General features: G+C 46.4%; 1 protein-coding gene across 1 annotated transcript; it reads left to right on the top strand.

Moving 5' to 3' along the window:
- On the top strand, nucleotides 1–24,526 carry LOC121875613 (centrosomal and chromosomal factor-like). Its single transcript, XM_042380201.1, has 2 exons — nucleotides 1–1,522; nucleotides 20,832–24,526. Exons 1-2 carry the CDS (start codon nucleotides 106–108, stop codon nucleotides 21,023–21,025), a joined length of 1,611 nt encoding a protein of 536 aa, XP_042236135.1. The 5' UTR covers nucleotides 1–105; the 3' UTR covers nucleotides 21,026–24,526.
- Nucleotides 24,527–24,929: the final 403 nt, after the last annotated feature.

The raw sequence follows: 24,929 nt of genomic DNA, 5'->3' as shown, positions 1-24,929 counted from the left end.
GGTTTGCACGTCAGAGAGGGAGCACGTTTCTTGAGCCGCTGAGTGATCTCCCATGTGGTGTCTGTGGTGTTCCATGAAGTGTTGGTAGTGGTGGCGAGAGGAAAGATGGTGTCGAGTGTATGTCGCGGGTCATACCCTAGCATGACCCCACATGCGTCGCCCTCGCGGAAGCCGCACATCGACCCGCAGAAGGATTATTTTTCGCCGCTGCAGGTGGAGACGTCGGTGGAGTATGACCTTCCAGCACACATTTACCCTCCCAAGGGCTCTCAGCCCATCCTCATGATCCACCCAGGGTATGTGTCAGCCGTGCGAGCGAGGTCCAGAGCTGTGGTTACGCCCTCCCCTACAGCCATGGTAGCCACCTCAGGGGCGGCGCGACCTCTAGCTCAGCTCCAGCTGCCGCACCCTCAGCAGCACCAGCAGGTGGTGGGGGCGCGGCCCTCCCGCACCGCACAGTCCCGCCCCTGGTGTATGTGTGGTAACCCTAACTGTAATTCCTCTAGTGTCAAATCAGTCAATGTACAGAGTGTTAGAAACGTGCAAAATGTTCAGAACCAGAGTGTGGCGAGAAGCATTCAGAGCCAGAGTGCCGCCAGAAGTGTACAGAGCCAGAGTGCCGCCAGAAGTGTACAGAGCCAGAGTGCCACCAGAAGTGTACAGAGCCAGAGTGCCAGAAGTGTACAGAGCCAGAGTGCAACAAGAAGTGTTCAGAACCAAAGTGCCAGAAGTGTGCAAAGTGTTCGCGATGCGAGTATGTTGGGCATCAGCAGCAGCAGAAGTGGTGCTGTGTTATTACAGCAACAGCAACCACAGCAACAGCAGCAGCAACAGCAACCACAACAACAACAACAGCCACAGCAGCAGCAACAGCAGCAGCAGCAACAACCACAACAGCTGGTGTGGGGTAATGGTGGGCGGTGTGTTGGTCCTTGTTGTAACCCACGGGCGGCCGCCATGGCTCCTCCTCAGGCAGAATTTGTGGCTCCTGGTCTGCCGCCCTCTTTGCTCGCCCGCACGCCCACCAGAGGTACTGCAGGCGGCTCCCCCAAATTGCGGGCGGCCCGGACCAGACGTGGGCTGTCTGTGGCCAGCAGTGTCAACCTGCCGGATTACCTGGGCAGCTCTCGACCTGCCAGGGTGACAGGCGGTGCTGTCCATGTACACCCACGCCCACGGGCTTTATCTACCTCTATGGGTGCTCTTGCCGCCACGCCCGCGCCGCCCATGGCACATCAGCATATTGGCATGGGTGCCTCCCTCACCACCTCTCTGGACCTGGCGAGGGTTGACCCACTCACCCCACGGTCCTTACTGCCCGTCCAGCAGCAGCAACAGTCGGTGCAGCAGGCGCCCACGGGGTCCACCTCGTCGCTCCTCTACACTGTGGGTCTCTCCAGGGACTCCGGGTGTTCCATGGGCGCCGACACTGCGGGCGGGGATTGGGCGTCGGACCGTACTCGTGGCCTCGTCGATTCAGGGTTCTGCACGCCCGTCGACCTCACCGACGATTTTGTGACAGGTGAGAAACGAGAGTATCTGTGGTTGTCAAACTCCACGGCCTAGTCATACCAGCCGTCAACACGTGTGTGTGTGTTTGTGTCAGCTTGTAAACATTACCATTCTGGTTAAATAGCAGTCTGTTATTTTGTTCTGTCATTCGGTGTGTTACAGCCCTTCAGGTGTTACTTGTGTTGCCACAGTGTTGGTTAATTCGTTATTTTCGGGGAGTCGGTTAGCGAGGATGAGCCGAAGGTCAAGTTTAAGTTGCCGACTCAGTGTTGCCTTAAGCTTATGTTTGCTTGTTTCCTCCCGCGCTGAAGATGGTGGTGCCAGTGTTGTTATCCCGGTGCTCGCTCCGGTGTGTTGTGTTGTGTTCCACTACCTAACACTTCGTCTTAACTCAAGAGCTTCACTGTCTGTCTCTCCCCCGATCTCAATATTCATATAAATGTACAGCCCAGACAGTGTTTTGTTATGTTATTAAAATCAGGAAATTTTTCAAAGTTCAGATATGTATATGTATTTTTTGTTGTTAAATTTTTTACCTTATATTATGAAGTGAAATGTGAGTCGATTTTATCTCAAAACACGTAGTGACACACTTTCATTACTTATCATTTTGTCTTAAACCGAATTCACACTAATTCGTGTGTGTGTGTGTGGTAGAGTTCAAGGCTCCCTGCAGGACACATGGTCGACCAGCCATGCTTGGCCCTGGGAACTCTGCCTCCACGTCTTACCTCACCATATTATTTCTTCTCTCTCAACTTAACATAATTCTAAAGACGAGTTAGTGAGATGCAATCAAGAGGATTCGATGATGAACACCCACGGTCGACCCTGTAATGGGCTCATGTGCTTGTTTATATGACTCTTCAGCACAAGGTTTAGAGGGATGGCATTTCTTTGGCCGCATAAAATATTTTTCATGAGCTTATTTACAGAACCAGAAATAAAGTTGTGTAGGGTGTGAGGACCTTCCCCACCACCTGTCAGACGGGTGGTGCCAGTGGTGCGCGGGACACGACGAACGCATATTTCTTATTTAAAATTAATATGGTGAAGTATTCGAAATTGATTCTTGGTGGAAACTTCATTCATTTATTAATGCAGTATTTTTTCAACTCGGCTGTTGTCAAGTACCAGCCTCGGCTCCTCGTAAAAAATAAGTGGAATATTGACCACTTGGCAGCTCTCCCAGGAATCGTAGCATATATGTGATTTTTCGGGTTATATTATCGTCGAGGTCTCTTTATTGCTCCTCACGAGCTCGTCACGACATATAGTAAACACTATATAAATACATCAACACATAATTAATAAAACGGAAAGTAGAACGACGACGGGGAGTGGAAGTCACTGATAAAAGACTACTTGGCATCTGAGGCAGGAAGGAAGCTGTGGGCGCAGCGGGCCAACAATTCTTCAGTGTCGCCTTGGGTTGGGGCGGTCTGGTCTATCCCCCACGTCTGCCGGTCCACGCCCTTATATTCTAACAATGGGTCTGGCGTGGGCGGGGGTCCGGGGGAGCCAGTTTTTAGAAGTTTTTATTTCTGATGATTATTGATGGGCTGCTGATACTTCATGACATAACGAAGGGTTGGGCGTAGTTTATATTGGAGTTTTAAAGATTTTATGTGGCTGTTAATGTTTTATACATATTATAGTTTACTGGGGGTGGATCACAGTTACTACTGAGCTCAGGAGGCAGCTGTATAGCATGACAGCCTGTCATTAGTTGTTTGACGTGTCTCTGACTACAGTATGTGATCAGTGAGTCAGGTCGCCTCTCTCATGAGTCACTTCCACTCTCACACCTTGCTGTCAGTGAGTCAGGTCACTGTACTCACGAATGTTGGTTTTGTATCTCCTGTGAGCTCTTATCTTTTTTTACTGATCTTACCATTCGGTATATTTTTCCTTTTAGTTTCTATGTATAATGGTACGTGTCTGTCAACAGTCATTGGTTAGTACAGCGTTCGTAGGAGTCTGTGATTCGGTACGAATGTGTCCGTGTCTGTAGTATGTTTGTGTACCTAATTACCGTCACTGTCTCGGGGGACGTGACGGGTCCTGGTGCCTGCTGGAGTAATTGGGGAGGGGGGGGTCCTATTTGGGTAACGACCCCCCCTCCACAAGCTGTGTCTGTCAGGCCACTACAAAATTGGGAACCTTTATTATGTTAAGCGGTTAAGGATAATGGCTTTAGTGCGCCTGTCTTAATTCTCATTCTTGACACTGAATATTCATTATTTTATCAAGTAATACTAGAGTAATGTAGACTTGTTTTATAGGAGCTAGAATGGTAAGATTCATTAAGCTAAGTTTATGGGCTTTAATGGTTCGTAATCGGGAACATCAATATTGCATTCCGATGTTGTGAGATGAGGTAGATATTTGTAGAGGCAAAGATCTATCTATGTGCTAATGAACAATTTACAGGGTGTCAGACGAATGACTGGAGGCAGCGCTGCAGTACTACCAAACTCATAATTTTTATATCCTGGACTATCTTGGCCAGACCTCTTCCTCCCCTCCCCTAGTAATAACGGGAATGGGGTGGTTAGGGTGTGCTGCGTTGGCGGTCGATCCCCACATGTTTAATAGCTCGTCTGCTGGCTGGCTGGGCTAGGCAAGGTTTAATTTTTTTCTATTATTATTTGCTGGATGGTTGTAATGTTTGCTTGGGGGGGGGGGGAACCATCCAGGGAGACGACTGCACACGAGTATATCAGCGACTACACGACTTCGTATATGTCATTGTGTGAACAGATTTCATGGCTTAGAATATTGTTTACATGATGACCATATTAGAAAAATATGTCCATCTGCTCATTAATGTTAGGTATTTTACGTGTTATATGAAACTTATCAAAGGTATCATTAACTGCATTTATATTTTTACTATAAAAAAAAAATATATATATATATATAACATACCAACTTGAAATGTTTACTTTTGGATCAACGTGATAAGCCAGTAGTGCTCGTTAATATAAACACCTACATTATAAGTTTTTAATATTCAGTAATTAAATACAAAAACTTTTTCCGATTTAAGATGTAAGGAGATTAGTTACCCTTCCTCGTGTGTGCCTCTCTTTCCCTCCCTGGTTTCCATTCTTTCCCTTCCCCCTCCCCCACACACCGGGGACGGAGGGAGGGGACGGTCTGGCCCAGATAACTGCCATGTGGAGTACCGACTGACCCCGTGCGGGCCACCCTACACTGAGGGGACAGCCACCACCCCTGTTATTACACTGTATGGCACTCCACTTATCAGCTGCGCGGTGCCTCTCTCACTTTACACTAGTTGCTGATACACCGAGTGTTGGAGATAAGGAGTAAGTCTTGGTTATCTGAGTGTTGGAGATAAGGAGTAAGTCTTGGTTATCTGAGTGTTGGAGATAAGGAGTAAGTCTTGGTTATCTGAGTATTGGAGATAAGGAGTAAGTCTTGGTTATCTGAGTGTTGGAGATAAGGAGTAAGTCTTGGTTATCTGAGTGTTGGAGATAAGGAGTAAGTCTTGGTTATCTGAGTGTTGGAGATAAGGAGTAAGTCTTGGTTATCTGAGTGTTGGAGATAAGGAGTAAGTCTTGGTTATCTGAGTGTTGGAGATAAGGAGTAAGTCTTGGTTATGTGAGTGTTGGAGATAAGGAGTAAGTCTTGGTTATCTGAGTGTTGGAGATAAGGAGTAAGTCTTGGTTATCTGAGTGTTGGAGATAAGGAGTAAGTCTTGGTTATCTGAGTGTTGGAGATAGGGAGTAAGTCTTGGTTATCTGAGTGTTGGAGATAGGGAGTAAGTCTTGGTTATCTGAGTGTTGGAGATAAGGAGTAAGTCTTGGTTATCTGAGTGTTGGAGATCAAGGCCAGTTGTTTATTTATTGATTGTCATCTAGTAACTGTGGAACACCGTTTATGTAAAAGTTCCATTACTTCATTGTTCACCAGGGAGTGGGGGGGGGGGTTGTTGAGGGTCATTTACTTCAGTAGTAGTCTGGGGAGAGGAGGGAGGGGGGGGGGTAGTAGGGGCTCACCCACGGTCGTTTGTCTTCTCGCCGTCATGTCGGGGTTCATCTTTATGCTTGTATTTTATTTCACCATTTTCTATCCTTTATGAATCGTCAAACTCTGGCGGGCGACATTCGAGGCAAGACGGGCGGCTCATTGGGGTAATATCTCCCGAGTATTACTGCTGCTGGAACGACTAGTAATATCACCGTCCCCAGCTCCAGCCTCTGACAGTGCGTCCAGTATCGGTTACAAAAAATAAATAAAATGAAAAATATTTAACAAGAAGAACCAAACACCTATCTACCACGCTGAAGTTTCGTTATGTTTACACAAATGTTTTACTAATCATAAAAGAGTCACAATAAAAACGAGGTAACTTGGTATTAAAGTCTTGAACGTTTGCAGTTAAAAGTTGTAGATGGCCTGCAAGTTGGGTGGTGAGGGAAATATGTTGGTTCACAAAGGTGGGATCCTTGTTATGGTTGGGCCGTTCCCCCACCGCTTTATATTATATGATTAAACACATTCCCGTGGCCTAAAATACATCGTATATAATAATACCGTGGCTACTTTATCGTGGTGTGGCCAGCAGGAATAAATCGACATGGCGGCGCTGTAGCATAATCTGAACATATGGGAACCTAATCCCAACTAATCTCCCTGATATATACCTATTTATGAGTCGGCGACAAGCTCGATAGCGAGGCGCCGTTCCATTTAACAATCCCTCGCTCTCTCTCTTCCTCTCCCCCGTGTCTCTCCTGGTTACATCAACGGCTCTTAAAACTCCCCTCCTCCTCCCGCCTCTCTCCACGCTCTGTGTTCCCACGCCGAGTCCGTTTACTGGGGTTAGCTTTATGAATATATTATCATAGGTAATACACGGCCATGGTGCGGCCAGCAGTCGGGAGGAGAGGAAGTGTGGGGCCAAGGAAACGAAGATGAACAATGCTTCGATTTCGGGAGAGGAAGAGAAGGAACCAAAACAGAGTTAATCAATCCCTGGAAATGGTTCTTGTCGTATGTTAAGTCTTATAGGCTCCTCCCACCACATAACAGCTGGTTGACGCCCCCCGGAAGGAACAATAACAGAGAACAGAGTCCCGGTGGCGTGAGTGATCGAGGGCCATAACTAGCGTGGACACCTGTGTGTGTACAGGTGGCCTCCACCCCCCCCCTCCCCACACACAGTACTCTGTTTACACCCGCCACCTGCCTTATTCCAGTGTTTGGTTCTTTACCTAGCAACTGTATATAAACACTCCTCGCTGCTTACACTTACTGCACATTTACCTCACTACATTTATACTTACTGTACACTCGGCTTGCGAGTAGCTGTTGCATCGCATTACACCCTGTCGATAGTATCTGTCACACGTTACCCTCCTCCACCATGACTCCCCGACCCACACGGACCCTCATTATACACGCTACACACACTAGCCCTCACTACTAACCCCAAACACTAAGCCTTCACTCTCCACCCTACTCAGACGGCCCTCCCCTCCAGCCTCCACCCCACTTAGACTCACCCTCCACTCCACCCAGACAGCCACACCCTAGGTCATGGACGACGGAGGGGCTGTGGAAGTGGTCTTATGAATAACTCAACATCACGGGGGTCGGCACGTCCTCCCCCAGCATGAGATGAACCGCTAGGGCCTGTGTGGAAGCTGGGACGCTCGCTCATCTCAACCAGACTGTGACAACAAAGGTGTCGAGCCATTCGATCGTGCGTATTGTTGTCTCTGTAGTGAAATATGTTATGTTTTTTCTGTGTGCATTCATTCAGGGTGAACTAATGGCCTATTCGAAACAATTTAATGTTGAAAAGAGTTGTTCATGTGGGATAAATGAGTCATTTTTATTATTTACTGGCGGAAATTCAATGGTGAAATAATATAAGAATAAGCCCCGTGCCTTGTTCTTTTCACTCGCATTGAAATGCCTTATTGTCATTCATTAAATATTGACCGGATGCCGCTGTACAGTAATCATGATGGTGAAGTCTTAAAATATATATACATGTAGGAAACGCCCAATGGCTTGGTTGCAGAACATGTTTGTTACGCCCCTTTGAACATAATTCCGGGTTGAGGAACTTATATTACATTATTCAAGAGTTTTAACACTAGGACTAGAGATTTACTGTAGTTACACGAATTACCTCCTGTCACTGTTTGGCGAGGGGGGGGGGGGTAATGAATGAAACAACGTGACATGTTCTGGGAACCACAATGTGGTGGTGAAGGAGATACTGTGGTGCGACGTTCACTTCTTTCTTTGTCTCCTAAACCGTTTTATGTTGTATTGGGAATTGGTTGTCTCGCATGTGTAGCTCCATGTCTGTTAGGGAGGGGAGTGGGGGAGGAGGGTTTAGGATTAGACCTAAACCAGGCAGGCTGCTGGCATGGGTTGACCCCTTCCTCAGCGACCTCCACGGTCAGGGGCAGTGTGGGTCGTGGCCTCCTCGTGGTTACGACCCACGACTCCCCCAGGCCACGACACGACCACCTCTCCGCCATGCGTGAGTCTTTTCCGTGTCTTCCATCTCAGAGTTCATGAGGGTTCACCCAGCACCTCGTGGTGGGTCCTTCGCTCCGCTTTCACAACAGGTTTCACTGTATTGTTTAAATGGTGTTTTTCTTTTCGGGATTAATACAGATTCTACGTAGTTCATCCAGTGCTGACACCGCCATGCCGCTGAGCTCCACATGTGGAGGCAGACGCTCAGGGGAACACATTAGACCCCACTGTCGATAAAGACCCCGTCGACGGATCATGTTGCAGAAGAGGGCGGGAGAGGTTACTGCTCGCCCCCACACGTCTCCCCACCCGTCACGCCCACCAGCGGCACACACACCCTCCGCCCACACACCTATACTCATGCCTTATAAACCCAAAGGTTCAACCTACACACCTTTACCTCCACCATTTACCCTCTCCTACACACACCCTCGTAAACTTTCCACTCCCACCCAAACTTCCCACCCCCACACACCTACACTTAATACGTCCTCCTGCTCACACGTCTGTTATGGTAATCAGCCATCGGCGAGAAGTGGGCCCGGGCGGTGATGCCGTTAAGGTGGTCGTCTCTGTTCCGCTGGGTGGACCTTCGTCAGCAGCCTGGTAGATATGAGACGCTGGCAGTGGGGTATGAGGAGGCGCCTCTCCCCTCCATCGTGTCGTGTCCCGCTACGAGGGGGAGGAGTTGGCGAGGAAAGGGAGGGGAAATGGTGCCGTAGGGAGGTTAAAGGAGGGAGAAACGTTTTTTAGTCCACCGACGGCGAATTTCATCCAGATTTTCCAACAGGAAGATTTTTTGATGATTGTAGAGCTCAAGTTGGTGGCACATGACTGGTGATGCCGCGGCGGTGATTGTGTATAATAGCTGGCTGACGAGGTTGTATATAGTCTGGGTGAGGGTAGTGATGGTCCCTCACATGCTATACTGGGTCACCCGCTCGTGTCTGGCCGGGGGAAGCTAGGTAATTGGGGAGAGGGGAAGGGGTGGGTCACTGGAGTTCCCTGATAAACCGGCAGTTCTTGTGTTTATATGACAAATGTTGTGTGTTTGTGTAGGTTTTTAGTTGGTAGGGATTGGTATGTCAGCCGTAGAAGTTATATTTGAATAACGATGGACATCAGAGAACATATCTTAAGCTTTAACTTTTCACGATTTGAAGGCTACAGTATTGTCATATAAAAACTCTCGTTCTTCGTCACCACCACCGAGCACACATCAGCAGCAGCGCCACCTCTTCCTCTCTCCCTCTCTGACACTCTCTCTCCCCTCCAACATTCCATCAACTTCAGAATACTGTTACTTACTCCTAGACGTGCACCCTCTCTCCCTTGCCAAGTTCCGTGCTACACCCAGAGGCTCTGTTAAGTCAGGAGGTAACCGAGGGCCAGGATTGTTGCTGTGGTGGATGGCAGGATTTACCACAAGTGTAGGAGCAGTGATGGTAGTTGTTGGTTGTGATATAAAAAAAATCTGTGTGTGGTAGTCATGACTACAGCTCTGGGGTTGTGGTGGATGGTTGTGGGCGTCGCGTGAGAGTCGCAGCTGTAAAACACCGTGTCAGAATTTACTTTCTTGGTGGTGTTGTAATAGTGATGACACTGAGGATGACAAAGTTGGAATTTTACTTCTTCGTAATTGTATTTATTGTTCAATTTAATTATACGGTATGGCCCCTTTGAACAGTGTAGATATAAATACACGTTTATGAAACAAGATCACTATGAACAGTCTCGTCACTTATCAGTTCCACGAGTAAGAGTCATCACTAAAACCTGCTTTGATAAGATAAATAACTAACACAGCCATAAGTCAACGGCAACAAACGTAGCCTCCATTCACTGCTCAAATCCTGGTCGTGATTGACACAAGAGAGCGAGAATGAACTTTGCCAAGCTGCTATTATGGTCCTGACTTTGAAGGCTTTTGTATCAGCGCGAGGCCCACCTCCCCCGGAACACTCCACCACCCGTCTCACAGACTTTAGTCCCGTGCCAGTGGGTTTCGATTGCTTACCGTGATGGCAACTGGGGAGTCTCTTTTGTTCTGTGTACACTATTTACGTTTGGATATTCCGATACCAATATTTTACAGATACACCTGAAGCGTGTTTCATACTATTACTATTTTTTAGCAATATTTATTGGGGGAACTAAAATTTATTTATTAAACTTTTGTTAGTTGTTTAGTGAGTGTTTGCATAATTACTGCTCAGACTATGACTGGGTGCGAGGCCTTACAGACTGGTTGGTTTGCCTCGTATTTATGAGCCAGTACAGTATGTTCTCTACATGTTGCAGCCATTGCATGTGCCGTTGATAAAGCTATTACCCAGGTTATTTAAGCCCCTTGTTGTAGGAGCTCACCAGATGGGAGTAGTGACAGCCAGACCACCTCCCCTGGCGCTCAACATAGCCAAATATTTTTTAGCAATTTTCTTCTTTATTGCTGTCTTTTAAGTTCCATTTTATGCTACAACTTTCATTAAGGATATCATTTTATTTTACTACCTTCTGTATCTCTTTTATCATTATAAGGGAGGATTTATTTTTCATTATATTTATTTCTACTAATTAACTTTTTTAAAATTTGTATTCTTATCACCACCTGGCGACTCTCTCTCTCTCTCTCTCTCTCTCTCTCTCTCTCTCTCTCTCACAATTTCCATCTACTGTAAATATCTATTGATCGAGTATCCCATTTACTCAGCGGGAGGGGAGGATGGGGAGGCGTCGTATTTTTGTCCTCATTGTACCCACTGGAGGCAAGAACCAAGGACACACATACAGTTACCTCCCAAGTAGAGCGTCAACAGCCACCAGCCGTGAGAACTATACTTTTTTGGTCATTATCCGAGTATGACTTGATATACACTACAGTAGTTTAGATTCTTAACCAAAACAACAGTAATGGTAAACGGTAACAGAGTAAACATCCAACAGATCAAGGTACATTACAAACGGTAACAAAAACAACAAATAATAGCAGAGTAAACAACAAACAACAGTAAGAAGGTCAACAAAAGACAAACAGGGTAAACAACTAACAGTAACAAGACCTTCCTATACCTAGCCAACCGTACTCAAGGTAAACAGTAATCATACCTCTCTCACCTGGGCAACACCATGCAGTTCAACACTATTAACTAATTGACGACTTTACATACTGGGTTCATATTTGCTTCCTCGCACATACACATAAGAACCCTCGGGATCACCTGACGATTATACACCCTAGCTTATTTCACCGAATGATTAAGCATCACTAATCTAACTTAACCCCCTCCCCCTAGGTAACGTGAGGGTGGATAATAACGGGGTGAAATAAGCTGGGGTGCATAATCTTCAGGTGATTCGAAGCCTTGTTTCGTTTCCAGGGCACCAGAAACTAGTTCCCGACAACCACCTGGGATACTTCAGGACGCTGTTTTTTCTCCGTGTAATGTCACTTGTTGGCTTTCATGTTGTTTTTATAAATGTTTGGAGAGGTGTGTTGATCTGCTCGCTTCCCGGAGGTACTTGGTTGGCAGGACCTGGGTTTTTCTCCACTGTCGTCTCTTGATTGGAAGGATTTAGACGAAAATATCGTTTTCTGTGTAGGGTTTTTTTGTAGCCCATATGTGTTGCATTTGTTCCCTATTAGTCAAAAGATTTAGGTATTAAAAGGATCACCTGATGATTAGCTCCTCCCCGACTCCATTCACTTGATGATTAAACACCTTAACACTACCTGGGGAGGTAGGTTATGTTAGGGTTAGGTTAGATTAACGTTAGGTAGGTTAATTTTAATGTGAAATAAGCTGAGGGGGAGATTATTCAGGCGATTCTATTAAAAATTAGAATATAAGAAAGTAAATGTGGCTTTGAGAACTGTGGGAGGCTTGATGTAGGTCCTCGAGCAGTGAGTTACAAAGGAGGCGTGTTGGCCTAGCCTCGAGGTAATCTGTCCTGAGGGTGTTTACTGCTTCGCCTGAGTGCTCTCGCCTCTCAGGTTGCCGGTTATTTTTCTTCTTATTTATCTTAATATTCCACTCCTTCCTCCTCCAGTCTTACACCACACGCCATGGAGTGTTGAAATACTCGTGTCTATTGTGAGGTGTGGAGGCCGTACCAGATGATCGTTTAAAGGAAACTGATTGTAAAGCTTATATTCACAGATGGGCAACGAAAGGTTGGGAGGCGGCCTCCTATACCACCGAGACTCCTGTTGGGATTTATTAATGGTCCTAAAGAACTGACTTCTAATCCTCAGCCGCGCCTTATTGGTCGCTTGTCAACGTCGGGAGGGAGGCGGAGGGTTTCTGTTTGTGACGGTGGACATTGTTGATCCATCAGAGCAGGGGGGAGAGGGAGAGGGAGGCTGTTGGTGGGGGTCGAGCGAACCATCCCTATTGTTAATCTACCGTCAGATGAGGTCTGTGTTGTAGGAGGGGGTCGTGTGAACTTTCCTTCTTGTTGTTGATCCACTTGGGTGGGAGGGAGAGGGTGGTGGTGTAGGTCTGCACAATCCATCCTCGTGGCTGATCCACCGGGCGGGGGGGGGGGGGCGTCCCACGAACCCTCCTGAGCCGCCCCCCGTTGGTAGCCCCTCGTGGCGGCATCTCTGGTGTGCGTTTTTTCCCTCTTCGGCTCGATCTGATTTTACAGAGCGTCGCGATGTAAAGACCACGAAGCTCCTATTACCTGTCGCGGAGTGGCACGACCTGTGCGAGGGCTTTTTTTCTCCATGGTGGCCCTAAGAGAAGCGACCTGGCGAAGGAGAAGGTAGGAGGAAGGGGGTAAAGCGGGTGATATCCTGCTTGCAGTGCTGCCGTCTTTATATAAACTGCGAATTAATTTTTATCCTTTCTGATTTATAAGGCCGAAGGACCTACTGGGGCGAGAACGAGAGCCGCTGCTGGTGATAATGGCGAGGGGGAGAAAGGGGGATATTGTGGTAACGACGATAATGAGAGCAATAGAAAGAAAGTAATAATTATTCTCTTGTGTATTTTTTACTGGCCTTCACTTGCCGTGGTCCAGAGGGTTTCTTATGTCGAGTATTGTATTTCCCTCATATACTCACCTTCATTCTTTCCTTTCACCCACTCACCCACTCCCCAGACACTCCTCACTACCTCCCAGACACTCAACTCTCACTACCTCCCCCAGACACTCACCTCACTACCCTCCCCCAGACACTCACCTCACTCCCTCCCCCAGACTCACCTCTCACCATCCTCCCCCAGACACTCGCCTCTCACTACCCTCCCCAGACACTCACTCTCACCCTCACTCACCCTCCCCCAGACACTCACCTCTCACTACCCTCCCCCAGACACTCACCTCTCACTACCCTCCCCCAGCTTTTCCTGGCGGCTGAACATGGACAATGGTGACGTTAAGTACCGCCAGCACTCAGCCATTGTGACAACATGACTTGATTCACTCTAGCGTGTTTATTTATTTGTCTATTTATTTATTTATAGTGAATGATCCAAGTTCCCCCCCCCTTCATCAGTACCTTCCCAACCTCCTTCCTTACTTCCTTACCTCCTTCACTAGTACCCTCCCCCTCCTCATTTGCTTCCTTCTCTCCCGCTTCAGTACCTTCCTTCCTTCCATCACCCACACCTTCCCTTCCTCTCTCGCACCAGGGATCAGAAGGAGGCAGTAGAGGACGTACAGAATAATGCTGTTAACATACCGTATATTTAAACACTCGGTTTGTTCCCTTTTCAAGAGGGTGCAGCGCACTACAGGAACGATCATGTAGTATATATTTGTGATGCGGATTTGTTTTGGGGTAAATGATTGGTGCCGTTTTGTGTTTGTTGTTACGAAGACGTATTTTGTAAGGAACACATTTTTAGAGATACCACTATAATATATATATATATATATATATATATATATATATATATATATATATATATATATATATATATATATATATATATATATATATATATATATATATATATATATATATATATATATATATATATATATGTGTGTGTGTGAGAGGAATGGGGTCGTTATTGCTCGGAGTTAAGAGACTGTCCACCATCACTTTTGTCCTCAAGGGCTTTGCTTCAATTTAAACACACACACACACACAGGCTTCCCTCTCGCCCCTCAAGTCTTGACAAGGGCATGAAAGAAGCCAGTCAGGGAGCGTGTGGGGTGGAGGAAGAGTAGGTCCTTATCTACACATTATTGACTTTGTTCCCCGTTTCTCTCGTGTGACAGTATAGTAACTCCCTCTTGTTGACGGTCACAGTACGTGTCTACCAGACTCCTTGGCCTCACTGCTTTTTGTTGGTATTGTATTGTTGTTTACCTGAGTTTATATTACTTGTCTACCCAGAGTGTACACTACTTGTCTACACATGTACACCTCACACACGGTAGCCACGTCTCGCCCTGTTCCCTTATCTATCTCCCCTCATCACCGTCTCTCCTCTTCTCTGTCTCGTACAGCCACCCCTCACCCCCCCACTTCTTTTTACGTACTCTGTTCCCCCTCCCTACATAGCCCTACCCTAGCTTTCTCCTCCATCCAATAGTTCCCTTTCCTCTCCCCCAGCGTGTTGTCCCTCCATCTTCCCCTCGCACTCCCACAAACCCCCTGAGGTTTCCCGTGGCGTTGAGCCTCCGTGTCGTGCCACCGTCGTTTTCACGGGTGTGGTGGCGGTGAGGTCGACACTAGCACTGGGAGGCACTGTACCGCCGACCTTACTGACCTTTACGCTGCCTCCACGCGGCCGGGGAAAGTCATCTATTCTCAAGGATTGCCTCAGTAGTGTAATGAAATCCTTAAGAGACTTCTGTTTGGGGTAGCTTGACAAGTGAATTTGGAGGCTGGGCTCAGGTGGTGTGAGCAACGTTTGTTTAGTTGTTTATGAATAGTGTATTATGTATAGCCAGGATTAATAAATCTTTGTCAAGTTATAAAATATTTCCCCCAAACAAAGGTACGTGTATTCTTTGAAACGAGGAGCGTTTTGTTATTTTGAGGGAGGTAGGGAGGGGGGGGGGGTAGCTCGTGATTTGCATGAAAAAGTAGTTGGCAGTGAGAGGGAGGCTGCTGTTGCATGGGTGACGAAGCCGTTGTCCTTGTCATTGTGTTTGTCAGCCCAAGATCAACGTTGTTGTTGATCTCGACAGTAACCGGATAACCCAAGAGCCGTCCATCTGTTCCTTTACTTTCACCGCTGTTTGGCTGTGATCGTCGTCCTCCGTCGTCTACCACATTGATCTGCTGAACGACTTGAGGACTAATTCCTCCCGCCTCAACCTTAACACAACCCCGCGCGAAGTTTTCGCCGTATTTGTGTAGTTTATGAGGAGGGGAAGCTTAGAGTCTTGGGGCCATTAGTGGCGCTGTTGTTGCTCCATCTGAAGGAGAGGGAGGCGGGGTGACCCAAGTATTGCAAGGGACGGAGAGAAGTAGGGGAGGAATACTCGAGGAGGAAGGAGACAGGATACAGAAAATGAATGAGGGAACATTTTCAAGTGAAATGAAGCGTTTGTCTGACCTCAGTAAATTTGTGTTCTCTTGTGAGCTTGAGTTTAAACAATAAGATTATGGATTGTGTACAGCTGTGAGCAAGATGTGGCCAGAGCCGACAGACGTCTCTGTACACAACTTACCTTTTATGCGGCGTCTGAACACACATTACCCTCGCCTCTCTGTCGCTTAGAGTACCGAAGAGCATCAAACGCCAACTGAAGCTCAAGCTAATGCCTCGCAGCTGCCATTTCGACTTTGCCAAACTTCCGAAAGACTCAACAGAATTAATCCCCATCTGTTGACATAAGCCATGATAGGCTCAGGCGGCCGCGCCTCGTAAAGGGAGACAAGATGGCGGTGCACTTGGATGCGTTGTCTGTACAGGTTTATGGTGTATTTTTAAGCATGCTGTTGTGTTAGCAGTTGTCAGCTGTGTTCTGGAGGCTTGTGCGATCCTCTAAACATGGTGTCAGGCGACGTACGCCCCCTCCTGGAGCTGTTCGTCTGGTGATGCCTTTGTCAGTTTGTGGTCTATTAACATTATGTACAGTACAGTACTCCTGTGAAAACATTCATTAGCGCACCCAATTGTTTTTGCTATTCCCTGGTGGTGGGAGGACCAGACATCCGCGTGTTGTTGACGACCAGAACACGCCGGGGCAGCCTCCCCGCTGGTGTTTTTATGAACGTTCACTGTGAGAAGAGCGCAACCGGCACAAGTCTCTGACGTCATAAATGGTCTCTGACGTCACCGCTACTTCTCTGACGCTCTGGCTTCTTGGATTCGTTTTGATACGTTGAATTTACTTTGTTGGTGACTCACGTGTGATGAGCTTAATCTGACGCTATTGGTCGTGTAGTAAGCGGATGTGTTTGACGATGACGTCATGGGTGGACAGGCAGGACTGACGACGACATCACTCACAACGTCGCAATTCAGGAAACAGTTGGGCATTGAAGCCTTGAATGGTGAGGTCATTATATTTTAGTAGGTTCATCACTGGATTATAAGGAGGTGCTGCGAGGTGTGGCCCAAGGGATTGTTTACGTCACCTCTAGTTTAGACCACCGCCATCATTACAACACGTCATGTTTAATCCTCCATTCAACAAACGACATCGCCTTACTGACCCAATGACACGTCACCTACGCTTCATCATTACCTCGCACGTCGTTACTACGTCATCACTACGTCACACCGTACAGCCTCTCCTTATGAAGTAAAACCCCCCAACGGATGTAAAGTTTAACCCAGCCTCGAGTCAGCTCCTCAAGGTCCCCCGCCGAGCACCAGCCACCATCTGTTTTTTCCTGTTTGCGGGTATAAGATCAACGGTCACAAAATAAACGAAGGGTTAGGAGAAGGGCAGCCGAGCAGATGGTGGCGATTCATTGCGCACTTTGAGATGCAACAATGAAGGGCCTTGTAACCTAGCATGAGGCAAGCCCTTTGTTGAATGCGTCTTGCAAGAGGAGAGGCGCGAGATATGTCCGGCCGCCCTCTTGGGAAAGACCTGTGTGTGTGTGTGTGTGTGTGTGTGTGTGACATTGGGTGTGTTTCTGTGTGGAAAGGGAGGAGTGGGAGGGCAGTGCGCGTCAAAATTTATATATAACATTTGCAGCTTTGTGCTACCTGTTGACTAACCCGGTCACGTGGCCTGGGACAAAGCAAGGGGTGTGGGAGGCCGCCTTGTCACACACACACATAGACGCACGTACGCACACACACACACTCACTCTCATTTCTTGTTGATTATATTAGCCTTCCTCACTTTCCTTCTTCTCCTTTGTCACTTGTCCATATTTCCTTTCCCCTTTACTCTATCTCATTTTCTCCTGACCTCGTGCACTCGTACAGATAGGCTTTACGGGGTTGTTAACACGACTATAGCAGTTTGCATCACGCCCGGTGTAGAGGCGGGAGTAACGAGTAGTGCAAAATATAAGTTAGTGGTTAAAAATGTATACGACAGGAGCAGCGATAATCAACGCCTAACTCAAGATAAAAGTACAGCATCAAAACGACTTTCCTGAACAGATATCCTTTGTAGATGTTCCCTCGCTATATAGACAAGAGAGATGGGCTGTGTGCGGCCACACTATAATCATCAAAGTGTTAAGTAATCTCCCAGAACCATTATAAATTGGTGAACGCCATACCAAGTGACGTAGTGGTGTTGGTGTGAACTGTTGGTGTTGTTGATTTATTAGTGGTGTTGGTGTGACCTCGCTAGGCAGAAGGAAGATGACCTTCCTACAGGAATCTGACAGGACTCCTCCAGTAGGAATCCCGACCCGTCTGCCTTGCCTCGGTGTGGTAGACGTGACGGTTAGGACCTCCATAGGCACGCCGGGGAAGGCCCAGGACGCCTAAAGGGCTCTGAAGAGGTTGTGGATATGACAGGTCTTACGTGATGCTAGTGAAAGCTGCTCGGGGAAGACCGTAAACCTATTTTAGGAAACATTTCGTGATGATGCTGATGAGGAGGAGGTTTTAATAATAAATTGGTATATATACAGTATTCGGGATCTTTGAGTTATTAATGAGAAATATAAACATGTGGGCAACGGCGATCTTGCCACTGAGAGAGAGTAGTAGTCACCTTCAGTAGAGACTCACGACCATTGTACAGATGCTGGCTATTGTAACTAGGGATCCATTGTGGCAACTTTACCATTATCTTCGGTTTATTGTTTACTTGGGATGTCTCGAATTGTTCCCCGCATCTTATTCTGCTCTTGTCTCTCTCAAACATTTTGTCCATCTTACAGAACATCCGTACACCTCCCCTGCCCGAGATCACGTTGCCTAACAAGCAAACACACACACAATCATCATAGTATGTGGGTTAATCACCATAATAAATTGGATAAAACTACAGTGGGGAGTGCCAGGCAGGCAAGCCATGGAGGGTGCCAACACAGCGGCCTGTTCTGATGGCGCACAAAACAAACAAACACCTATATTCCCTGGTGACGTCAGGCGGCAGACATTGCGTAGCTGTGGTGGAGGGAGGTGGGGCAGCTTCCACGTAGCCGCCAACATCAACACAAAAAAAGACAAGCGGTTGTTGAATGTCTCCTGATGGTGTTCAGGGAAAGGCCAGGCTGTATGTAACTGCGGTTATAGAATGGTCTCCTAATGACTGGTCCATCCCAGGGCGTTCCAGGTAACCCAAACTTAACATACGTAAATTTGTTAGATGAAAGTGGAGCTAAATTCAGTGAACAGCTAACTATACCGTAACTTTACAAGAAAATTGATGTTCGCGGTGTTTTTAAATATAGGCAATGGTAAAAAAGGAATCGCGTGAAGATGAAACATCCCCAGCTTATTTCGCTTGATAGACACTTCAAAGCTAACGAAACCCTCAGGTAGCGTTAGGTTCAATCGTCAAGTGAAATAAAGAGGGGTGTCTAATCTTTATGCGGTCAAACAAGGTTTATTTACTGAATTAATTAAACGAAAAAAAAAATCAGTTAAGGAACGTGATAGTTTAGGTTAGGGAGTAGTGTAGTTGGTCCTCAGTTGACGGTGGCCAGAATCAACTACCTCTTGAGAATTGAACATGGCACCCAGGAGGTTAGCCAGTAACCTGATGATGAAGTCTTGCAGTTGTGGTCGTGAAGTTAAGGGGTGATGTAGTGGTAAAGTAAGTGTTGTGGTGTTGAAGTGAAGGAGTGTTGTGGTGGTCATCCAAGTGTGTGTGGCAGTCAGCTGGGGGCGTCGCGCGTGGGTGATGTAGCACGTGTTGTCACGAGGGTCCGGCCCTGGTCAAAGTTCTCTTCTCTGTGACCTTTAAGGGAAGCTGGTTGATGGTTGGGCTGGAGACTGTGGTTTGTGCTGCGGGTCAAGATAATTACTGCTGTTGTGTTCTAGGTCTGGAGAGAAGTCACTGCGGTTTAGAGTGTTGTTTGGCAGAACTAAATCGAAGTTTCGTCGTTTTAATGAAGAATGTAACTAAATAAGATGAGTGTTTTGTAGACGGTTAGGAGACGGAGGGTTGGTAGTAATAATGTTTATAATATTTAATGGCATTACCACCAGAGAAGTTTTACCCATCCACATCAACTTTCTCTCAACTAATGCACAGTGATGAAACAAATCATGTATACGTTATGTTTCTTCCACATCTTTTTTTTATTAAAGAATAATGGTGGAGTTAAAAGGGCAGTAACCCGGTTAGAACAAGACCATCATGTAAATCTGTCTCAAGGAATTCGGGAACTAGCGCCCCTGAGGTCATGCCGCCATTGTGGGCCGCCAGATGTCAGTGGCACAAGACCTTTGGTTACGTGAGATGAGTGGCCAACCCGACCCGCTGCCCCACACACTATTTATGTTTTGTAGAACCTAGCTGTGTGTTTAGACCTTAATGTTGTTTTGAGTATGCAAGTACTTCATTTACATAGTGCATTTCTTGTTCGAGGTTGATTAGTTATGGTAGAATTATTCAAGCGTACTGTTTTTATTACCTGGGCGGGACAGCAGCAGCGGCCTTGTTTGGTTAGGTTAGGGAGGTCTCGAGAAAACTGCTTTGTTGGATTAAGGTCGCTGGAGATGGGGAGGAGCTGTGTCTGGCCCAATAAACTGACGATCTGTTACATTGAACCCCAGGGGAGGGGGAGAGGAGGGGACACGCTGATACACGGGGCAATACAAGGGGAGGCCCCCTCTGGTGGGCTTAGCTTTGTTTGGTCGGGCTGTTGTTCCTGGCCTCTCAGCCCCCTAGTGTGGGATGGTGGTTTGAGGGGGTGTTCTTCACTTGTTCGACATAGCAGTTAAACTTTTGATGCAGTTCATGGACATTCAGTCATTATGGTAGCCTTAATGGGTAGGTAAAGATGGAGGACACCGAGATGACTAGTGTTGTGGTGGGTAGACACTCCTGAGTCGTTTACCTTGGATGTGTGACTTTTCCCACATGGGTGTCGGTGGTGCGGCAGCCGTGTACGTTCTGTCAGGGAAAGTTCCCACCGCTAACTGCCTGGGCCTCGGTCTCCCTCCCACTTAGCCGGGTTCCCCACGCCCAGGCGAGGACCACCAGGAGCGCCGCCCTTGTTAATGCTCGACATTAAGCAGATTCACACCCTGCACCAATGCCTTTAACAGTCTTTTTTATTATTGTTTAACATTAACTCCTGTGTAAGTAAAATGATTTATTACGCTTTAGTGGTGTTGTCAAAGCCTAAGTTGTACAGACGAGTGGCTGTAAATACATTTGTATTTTAATATGTATTGGTAACAGATTCTGTTCAATGTAAATTAACCGAGTTTTTTCTTGCTCCACAGATACGCTTAATCTGAGTGGTGGCAGCTGGAAGGAGTCCTCCACGCCACTGCCCTCCTCCATGACTTCCTCCTCCAGCAGTAGCGGCGTCCACAGCTCCTCCCTTCTGCCGGGGGCGGCCCACACCTCCCTCCTGCCAGGGGCGGCCCACGCCCACCACTACCTCCCGCAGCCCTTGTGGAACTTGGCCTATTAAGGGCGCTACGCTTACCGAGCACCGGGGCCGCAACCAAAGGGGCCTGGGTATTCCATCTGACGAGATCGCTGACGGGGACACCTTGACAAGTCCTGTTAATAGGAAAAAACTCAGGCGATGGATGATTTCTGCAGCGGAAGACAAGTGACGGACACAAGGGACAAGACAGAGTAGGAAGTGGGGTGTGTGGTTATGAGACGGCTTGCTGCAGTGACTACTTATCATCCTCCTCGTGACCTTTCCCCTCTCTCTCTCTTTCTCCAACTTTCTACCTTTCACACACGACTCTCGAAGATTACTTTGCGACTATTTCTCAGCTTTTATATTGTCTTCTCATCTTTTCTTACAAACCCCAAGATCTTTTAAGAATCTTTCCCCAAACTTGTATACCTGTTTCCTTTATTAGGTTCCTCTACCAACACTCTGGACACTTCCACCGAGAACCTCTAGGTGACTGTTCCTTAAGCCTCCCTCGTATGCTTCTCCCCTCCACCCCCCACGTGCCCCCTACTCGCGGCCCCGACGTGCACTCTCAGAACCAACACTGTGCTGTGATATGCCGTGCTGGCCTACGGAGCCTCGTCGCCATCGTCAGTCCTCCTCGTCGTCGCCATCGTCAGTACTCCTCGTCGTGGTCATCGTCATCATCAGTGTCGTCACGAATCATTAGCATAGCAGAGCGAAACGACGACGACGTGTGAGACAGCGGCCACAGCGGCGGTGTTCATCATCGTCACCGTCGTCTTCTTGGTCGTTAAAACCCGTCTTCGTCACTTGTGATTTTTGAGGTCGTCTTCGTCGCGTCGTGTTGTGTTTTGTGTTGTTTTTATCCACAGCGACGCAACACACACGGCCGCGCGAACGACCCCCCACCACCCCTTCTCCCTTTTCTTCCTTCTTGAAGAATCAATTGTTGTCGTCGTGTCGAGTCGTCATTGTAGTTCGTAGTCTTGGTAGTGTCAGCCAGAGTCATCATGGAGCGTCGAGTTATCGCTGTGAGTCATCATCCTTTCTCCTGGTCGCTGGATGATGCTCGACCTCCAGCGACCATTCTTCTTAGCGATCATACTTCCTAGCCAACATCTCTCTCTTTAATCATCCTACGCTAAAAATATCTCATGGTGTACTTTTAAGTGTGGAAACTTATGGGTGTGCTTACGTACGGGAAAATTTCTAATGTTAATAATTAATAATACATAATAATAATAATTAATAACACAGGGGTTAGTTAAGTCAGTGAGTGTTGTCAAATCCACTTTGTTAGTTGCTAGTGAACTACTATTCCAGTCACTCCATCCTAAGGCAATATTACACTGTTATCTACACCCGCCCCTTTGGAACGTATTCAGAGACGGCACTTAAGGGGAGAATGTGACCGCTCCCAGTGGCTAATATATTCCTTGGTCCTGTACTGGATCGTCTACACTATACTCAGATGGATCCTCTTATAACTTTTGTACTCCCTCTTGAGTGCTGTACCGGGAGACGCTCCACAAGTCTTGCACAAACGATGCTTCAGACATCAGTGTACTAAGCTTGTCGGCATTAATTAGTGTTTTTGTAAAACTGAGTAGGACTTTTTTTTATTTAATAATAAGGTAGACAAGTGACAGTAAGACACGTGTTAGGAGTAGACTAAGTGTTAATGTAGCTCTTCTTGGAAAAATAATAAAAATACGCTTATTAGAATCCATGAACCATTGTTTGGTCATTAACTCATGTCATTCATTTTAGACTACTGTTAGGTTGTATGTTTAGTCTTAACCATTAAGTTATACTAATTTTGTTATTTTATTTATAGAACATCTTGTTTAAGTCTGTCAATGTTTGCTCCTTTGAGTCATTTCATTATATTTTACACCATCATGTCAAGATATGTAAAAAAATTCAGTACAATCGAGTTGTGTCATTCATACTTAATTTCAAAGTACATCACTATGATTCGTGCATTTAAAGAAAATGCGTCATCTGCTTCATTTTATGTAATGATACATTGTATCAATGTCTTAACAATTTATGGCTAACTGAGTCATTATCAGTGAAAGATAACTTAGTCGTGGCATTGTAGCTGTACGTAAGGATTGAGTCATTGTAGTGAGGACTGAGTCTTATAATGCATTCACGGAGAACAATGTAATCAGGGTGAAGAGTGTTGTGATGGTCCACCTCTTGTGCTGTTTCATATTGATACATCCTACGGGCCGGTGGGGCCACAAGTCCTCCAAGAACTCTTTATAATATGAGAATTCTGAGGTCGTCGCCATGCAGGAAACTAAAAATTCCCAAGCAGGTGGCTTCCGAGTCCTCCATTATATAATACATAGGACTTAACAGATCATCATGTGGTAGGCTTTAAAGACTCCTGATCGTGTAGGACGCCTCTGGGTTCATGAGCCTCCAAGTATGTTGCAGTGAAGGAGTCTTAAAAGTTCTTCAGCATGTATGAGGCTGCAAAGTTCTTCATGTGTAGAGCTTCAGAAGTGAAGCCCTCGAAGAGTCTTGTTGATAACCGGTAGTGATGGCGCCAGAAGCTTTGACGAGAACTTGAGTGTCTTCTTTGACTCATGGAATGTATGTTTTAATATTTAAGATTTGGAACAATCCAGGCTCGTGTTTTGTCTCATAATGACAGACACTGGGCGTGGATTCCTTCGGCAGGATCAGTAACGTGTAGTAGTGCCCAACAAGAGCCAGTGCCCTCGGGCCACGGCCGCCTTTGGTCTTCGATAGCTTCTGGGCGCCATCGGAACCGTTCCATTTTATCATTTTTTGAACAGATGCCAAGATGCTACGGGCACGTTGAAAATGTTACCTCCACTTTATATCTGTTGTGTAAACTTTCTTGAGATTATAGACACATAAGCAACTAGAGACTCTTGTATGTGTGATATTAAAAAGTAGAATTTGGATTTAGAGTTTAATCTTATCAAAACTTACGTTCTATGCATCAGGAATGACAAGATCACGTTGTCAACTGCTTTTGATTTGCAACAAGTTTGATGGTATGTAGCTTATAACAAAAATGCACTTTATGAACATTTTGCCAATTTTCTGAATCTTAACGTAGTGTTTCGTTAGTGTCCATCTCAAGTTGCTTGTGATGTCTTGTTTGGTGGATTCTTGTGACGCACTTGGTGTTCGAAGGTGTCAACTCTGCGTGCAATAAGTCTTTCAAAATGTTATGATTGCAGCAAAATGTACTGGTTGCAAGGCAGCTTATGTTGATTAGGCTTCTTTCAGACTCAGACCTATTTTTGTGATGCTAACTTTAGCTTTGGTGTACATATGTACAAAATGTACAAATGTACATAAAGGAGCCTAGTTTGTTTGGAAACAAATTGTATCTGTGATTCATTTTGGTGCGTTGGAGACGGTGCATCTTAGCTTGTAAATATTCATATTTGTATATTTAATGTGTACAGGAAAGTAATTTTGCACTTGTGCTTGGATTTTACCGTGTAAAACTTGTGATATGTGAAAATAAAAATAAAAACCATTTAACAACATGTTTCTCTCTCACCATCCTTGTACTAGTCACGCAGGGGTTCTCAACCAGGGGGGAATTTCCCCCCTCAGGTTTTCAGGGAGGGGGGGGAAACTGATACTAATATGGAAAAAATAAAGGATTTTCAGTATTATATGCATATTATTTGGAATGCACTTTTTGAGGCAGACAATCTTGGAAAGGAGGGGGGAATGACAATCTGACATGGTGAAAGGTGTGCATGGGGCAAACAAGGTTGAGAACCACTGTACTAGTGTGTGAAGGGAACGAACGTGAGGGACACTGAACCTCAGGTACTAGAAGACATACGAAACTCATATACAAGGCATTACTGTTTGCCACATTTTACTGTTGTACTTGACAAATTCGCATTATCTTTTAACATGATATATAGATGTT

Source organism: Homarus americanus, unplaced genomic scaffold, assembly GCF_018991925.1.
Source record: "Homarus americanus isolate GMGI-L3 unplaced genomic scaffold, GMGI_Hamer_2.0 scaffold22250, whole genome shotgun sequence".
Lineage (NCBI taxonomy): Eukaryota > Metazoa > Arthropoda > Malacostraca > Decapoda > Nephropidae > Homarus > Homarus americanus.
This window is presented reverse-complemented; position numbering and strand designations above follow the sequence as displayed.